At 33.2% G+C, this 6,170-nt stretch overlaps 1 protein-coding gene across 1 annotated transcript; it reads left to right on the top strand.

The window, feature by feature from the left end:
* Positions 1 to 2,068: 2,068 nt before the first annotated feature.
* LOC111370725 (NAC domain-containing protein 21/22-like) lies at positions 2,069 to 5,330 on the top strand. The gene is made up of 3 exons (XM_022992571.1): positions 2,069 to 2,339; positions 3,566 to 3,840; positions 4,676 to 5,330. The coding sequence occupies exons 1-3, from the start codon at positions 2,165 to 2,167 to the stop codon at positions 5,114 to 5,116; spliced, it is 891 nt and encodes a 296-aa protein (XP_022848339.1). The 5' UTR covers positions 2,069 to 2,164; the 3' UTR covers positions 5,117 to 5,330.
* Positions 5,331 to 6,170: the final 840 nt, after the last annotated feature.

Raw genomic sequence — 6,170 nt, forward strand, 5'->3', positions numbered from 1 at the left:
TAAACTTATCATTTCACTTAAAACATAGCTTGTACAGTAAGTAATGATTTCTTGTTGCCTCCCTTTTGATTGATGGGAGGCACGTTATTGACATCACATTAGAGGTGACATATCTTCTCTTAATTGGTTTTTGGGAAAATATTGACGTCATTAGAGGATATCGACGATCTTGTGGCTTATCTGACTGGATGGGCCTATGGGCCAACCTTAATTCAAGATTTTGGAAATCTCATATTTAAATATTTAATTATTTATAGTCGTTTGGGAAGTTGGTCCGTAGTTATGTTTAAGATCGATCACCAACAATTATCGTCAGCGTAAGTGATAGTGAGTCCCATGAATTAATGTTCAATACATTAAAATGCATCACAATTCAAATCAAGCTTTTTTCATAGAAGTAAAAAGGCATATTCATGAAATTATACTACTTTAAACATATCGAAACATAGTAATTCGAATTCTCTTTCCGACTAAGATACTGTTGACTGGAATTTATAGTGGTAACGTAACAAATTATGAGTTTTCGATGCAGACAGTTTTTTGAATCTTCGAATATTTGGGGTAATTGGTTAAACCACAAGTTAGGCTAAATTTAAGGAGAACGTAGAGATAACTCCAATTTCAATTATAAACTGACAAAACAAGTTATTGTCCAAAGGGTCATCCTTCAATGGAGCGTCATTACAGTGTTAGTGGGGGCGTCTTGACCGGAAAAATCGAGAATAATTCAAAACTTAACCCTAATCCTTTATCTTTATTGAATCGAATACTAAGCTGATTTTCAAAACATTATCTTCTAGTCATCGTTTGAGGAATGCATGTTAGGTATGTAGTAATGATTAAATTGAACCAAATATAATACGTATTGGCATGTGAACTTGGGTTCGATCCACTAACTCCTCTTGACCATTTCTCTCCTCCCTTCTATACATTTATGTTCATTTTGCACAAAGGTATGTTAGAATTTGTTTGAGTCCTTAGCGAGTCTTTTAGAAAGTATGTGGTTAAAAGTAGAAAAAAGTTTTAAGTTTACGTATAAAATTATTTTATTAAGAGAGTATGTAGTTGAAAATAAGTTTGAAAAAAAAAAAGAATTTTTAGAGATAGAGATGACAAAAAAATTCGTTCAACCCGATACCAATATCCCTGCCTCGAATGGGGGCGGGGATTACCTAGCTAACTGAAAACTGAGCGAGGGTCATTGCCCCGAAATGGGGAGGGGAAATATAATCCCTGTCTCCCCCCTTGCCCCTTTTAAAGTTAACTTCAAATTTAAATTTTTTATCAAACAAAAATAAAAAATTTATTATCATTTTTCAAGAGAACATTAGTTGTTCTTAACAACTGAAAATAATAATAATAATAACAACGACATTGACTATCTTTAAAAAAAAAATCAAAAAAAAAAAAGCAAAAATGAAAAAAAAATAAAAATAAACAAGCTCGACAAATGGGGCAGGTCCGCTACCCCACCTTGATCCCATCCCGCTTTAATCAAGTATGGGGATGAAACAAGGTGACAAAAATATGAGACGAGATGGGATGGGAATGATCAACCTGTTCCATATTCGCTTCATAGCCATCCCTTGTACAAACATGATGCTTAATCTAAACCTTAGTCAAATGCTCTCTCACCTGTCTTTCTTGCACTCATTCTATATTGTTCTAACCACAAGCTTTATCGTTGAAGTACAAATGATCTCCATACTTTTTCTTAAACAGCGACTTTTTAATCCTAACTAGGCGTTTCAGCTTGCAGGTGATATTTAGATGGATAAGGTTATATTGATCAAGTACAACCTACAACTTGGAATAATTTATCTGCTACCTCGTGTGAACAAACTTAAAAATATTGTTAGTATCCATGTCAAATGGAAAGAAGTAACAAGGAAGCCACGTCAGCAGGCTGAGGTCCAATATGAAGCCACGTCATTCTACAAGTAGCAAACTTCAAACCACACGAACACTTCTTTCTAACAAGTAATTCCATTCTTTTGACTAGCCAATAAAAAATGTAATAAATATCAGGTTTTTTATTTGTATATATACGAACTGCCATTTGCCCTTCTTGTTAAGCATTTGAAAGTCATATTCTCTCTCTCTTTCTTTCTCTCCCTTCTATCTTCTCTCTCTATCACCTCAGCCATCGCCACCGTGCCGGAAAATGAGTAGTTTGAGCATGATTGAGGCAAAGCTGCCGCCGGGATTTAGGTTTCAGCCAAGAGATGAAGAATTGATATGTGATTACTTGATGACATGGGTAGCCGGCTGTGGCCACCTGAACCACCCTATGTTAATTGAAGTTGACCTCAATAAGTGCGAGCCTTGGGACATTCCAGGTGAGTACTCAAAATTTCTTATAGTATCTGTTTGGCGCTCATTTTTTAAAACTCGTTTTTTCTTTAAATTCATTTTTAATCACGCATTTCATGAAACTCGCAATTTTTGTTAAATTTTCAATAATATATTTCACTAACTTTTATCAAAATCTATTAAAAACTAATTTTTAGTTAAACTAAACACGGACATAATTTACTTCATATTTTTATTTTACTTCTTGCTTTATGTTTTCTAATATGCTTTCGAGATCATTTTAATGTTTATATCTCTTATGGATAAGTAAATTAATATATTTAAATTATAAGTAAAGAATTATGAATTTTGAAGATAAAGATTTTAATTTTTTTCGCATGTGGAAGACTTCTTGGGTCCTTTTGCCAATATGTTTTGTTTTCCACAAGATAGATTCCACCATAGCCATACAAAATGAATATTGTCTTCATATGCTTTGTTAAGTTTATACATTATCAAAAGAGCATGTAAAAAGATTTACATCCGTATATCGTAAATAAACTCTCTATAAACAATTATGCACGTGTTAAACTTTTGATCGAAAATTCAATGACTCGTTTAATAGAGTTTTTGTTTTACGTAAAAGAGAGATCGACTTTATTTAAAAGTTCTTTTAGCTCGGCAAAATACTTTAAAAAATTATTTAAACATGTATAAAAATAACTTTTTAATCTTAAAAGTAATTTTTCACTTTCTAAAATTTCTATCAAACATGTCCTAAATCCCTTACAATTTTATGTATGAAGTGAGTATATTTCAAAATTCATATTCAAATACCTTTTTGTAGAAATTGACACTCTTGGCATTATCCTAACCAAAAGATGTGACAGTGATTTCAAGATAACAAAGAGAATTTCAAGTCATGTCGTCTACACCTTTGCACCTAATCTCAACCACACAAGTGTACACTTTGCAAGTCAATCTAGTGGACGCGAACCTTCCATATTTCTCGTTCTTTCTTTATTACGAATTGAAGATTTAGACCTTACATGATTAATTATTGGAGTTAAGATTACCTGTCAATAAGGGGCTCGCACCCACGTGCTTGTCACCTACAAGTCCTTATCTTGACATGTTACAATTTTCATAAATGAGTAGAAGTAGGAGTGAACTCGTGACACCAACCTAGTTCTATTGAACGGTGTTTATATTACCATCAATATTGATTTAATAGTTTATTAAAACGTTAAGTATAGCGATTTTGATGGCGCAGAATTAGCATGTGTAGGAGGAAAGGAGTGGTATTTTTACAGCCAACGCGATCGTAAATATGCAACAGGACTAAGAACAAATCGAGCAACGCTATCGGGTTACTGGAAGGCCACCGGAAAAGACAGGTCAATTCTTCAGAAGGGAACCCTGGTTGGAATGAGAAAGACATTGGTATTTTACCAAGGCAGGGCTCCTAAAGGAAGAAAAACTGAATGGGTCATGCATGAATTTCGCCTTGAAGGACCCTTTGGCCCTCCTAAATTATCATCTGTCAAGGTAATCAATTTACCCTCTCTATCGTTTAATTTGATTCTTAGTCCGTAATTGGTTGGTGTAGCTGAAATCATATTTTAGTAGATTTTAATAAAAATTAATGAAATATGGAGTTGAAAAGTTAACAAAAGTCTTGAATTCCGTAAAATGTGCTGTTACATTTAATTACAGACTTTAACCTAATCTTTCATCAACCTTTTAAGCTATATTAGACGGGGACTTAATTTACGATTATCTTACTTTTAGTTAATTTAAGCTTGATTAATGACATTAAAGTTGATTAATTATATTCATTGCATCTGCAATTTGTCGAAAAACTTTTGTCTTTTCTGGGATTTTGTCTTCTATTAAACCTTTTGATTATTATAATTACTATTAGTTTTTCCCCCTTAAATAATCTATTTTGTCTTTTCTTCTTCCATGGAGTTTAGCTAGCACTAAATGCTAAAACCAAAGTAGAATCTTCTTACGTCAAGAAAACGACACTTCGTCCCCATTTGATTTAAGATAAAAATTCAAGTTAAATTCAATATTTAATTTTAATTACACATTTCACGAAATATATAATTTTATCAATATTTTAATTACACAATTCATCAACTTTTATCAGAATTTAGTAAAAATCTGATTTTTAGTTAAATTAAACAAGGACCTCACATTTTATTAATAAAAATACTAATATATAATCAATTAAAAAACGTATCCTCGTTGGGAGACGGAAGTATTATGAAAAGTTAAATAGCTACACTTCATGCTGCTTATTCCTCTCTTCGACACTCTCCAGGGTTTTTCACATTGTATATGAATTTTGATCGCATGGAATTATACTTGCATGCAGGAGGATTGGGTTTTATGCAGATTGTTCTACAAAAAAGGAGAAGTTGAAGCCAAACCCGAAACAGGAAGCAGCCACGAAAAGGAAATCACCAATTCTTCTTCTTCTCTTCCTCCATTAATGAAAACCTGTCTCCCCTTTAACCAAAATCAGGCCACAACAGATGAGTATAATCAAGAGCAAGTGCCCTGCTTCTCCATTTTGAACAATAATTTCTTACAAATCACAGAATCATCCGACAAATTCATGCCCACATCTGGATGGTTCCCTCCGGATCATAATCTTGGAACATATTCATCATCATCAAACTCTGATCAGACTGTGATCAAAACTCTATTTTATCATCTTACCAAAATGGACGACAGTAAATGCTCCCCAAGTTTTGGGGAAGGAAGTCCAGACAGTTATCTGTCTGAACTGGGATTGCAGTGGAACCGTTATTGATATGATTTTTAAGGTTTGATTTTTGCCCACATGCTATATAGATACTGGACTAGGCTGTACATATATATTTGATGTTAAGTTATTTTGTATCCTAAGATGTTTTCAGCATTGTGTGCATCGAAGTTGGTTTAATTATTAAACCATACCTTCATAAAAGTTCATATATCAAGATGGTCCTTAAATTTTCTTTTGTTTCAAGCTGATTATTGACCTACGATTTTGTCTCTCTGTTCAATTCTATTTGTTTGATTAAAAGAAAATTTATCGTATCTGGTTATTTGCAAACTAGAGTGCCTCGTATTTTTCTCTGTTAGTTAAGCAAACACTGCTCGTCTTGTACTATTTATAATCGATCATACCCAATTTTTAAAAACTATTTCATGGGACTCGCAAATACCACTCATTTATCCATCACTAATTTAAATTGATTATAATCATCTCCCAAACATGCACCAACAAACATCGAAAGTTTATTACCACCTTTAAAGAAAGCTTAAATTTAATGTCGAGTTTAAAACAGAATTAAGTTGACTTCACATAAAATTTATCCCTATATGGTTTAACTAAAAAAAATTGATGACGTATTACAAGGTGCAACTTGATCACCTTCTTTTCAAGGAGAGCTTCACACAAATTTCACGTGTCACATGCTACTTGAGTCAGAGTGTAAACTAGTAATGCTTTCGACTATTGGACTTTCGTCATCTAGGATGCATCATTTGTGTTACTTCGCCTAGCATCACGACGCTTGTATTGTTCTCCACTCTAATTTGAGCTTTATATTACTTGTGCCAAGTCACATGTCAAGTTCATGGTTGAAGCCGTTGTGAAAAGCAAGCCTTCATAAGACAATTGTCATTGCTTATGGACCCAAATCTTGGTCCATCCATCGGTGACTAATAATTTAAACTCAACAGTTAATTTTAACCACCCAATTTATAAAGCCCACAACTTTTATCAAATTTTCAATTACATTTCATCAACTATTCTCAAAATATACTAATCCAAAGGTCAATACCTGTCTACCTCCGCGCCTCCATGCCAATGTCACAGT

The sequence above is a fragment of the Olea europaea genome, chromosome 21, assembly GCF_002742605.1.
Source record: "Olea europaea var. sylvestris chromosome 21, O_europaea_v1, whole genome shotgun sequence".
In the NCBI taxonomy this organism is placed as follows: Eukaryota; Viridiplantae; Streptophyta; class Magnoliopsida; order Lamiales; family Oleaceae; genus Olea; species Olea europaea.

Excerpts from the sequence above, each read along its gene's own strand:
- LOC111370725 (XM_022992571.1), top strand. The coding sequence starts at position 2,165 with ATGAGTAGTTTGAGCATGATTGAGGCAAAGCTGCCGCCGGGATTTAGG. Across the intron at positions 2,340-3,565 it reads CGAGCCTTGGGACATTCCAG|AATTAGCATGTGTAGGAGGA; the intron begins GTGAGTACTCAA and ends TTGATGGCGCAG. Across the intron at positions 3,841-4,675 it reads CTAAATTATCATCTGTCAAG|GAGGATTGGGTTTTATGCAG; the intron begins GTAATCAATTTA and ends ACTTGCATGCAG.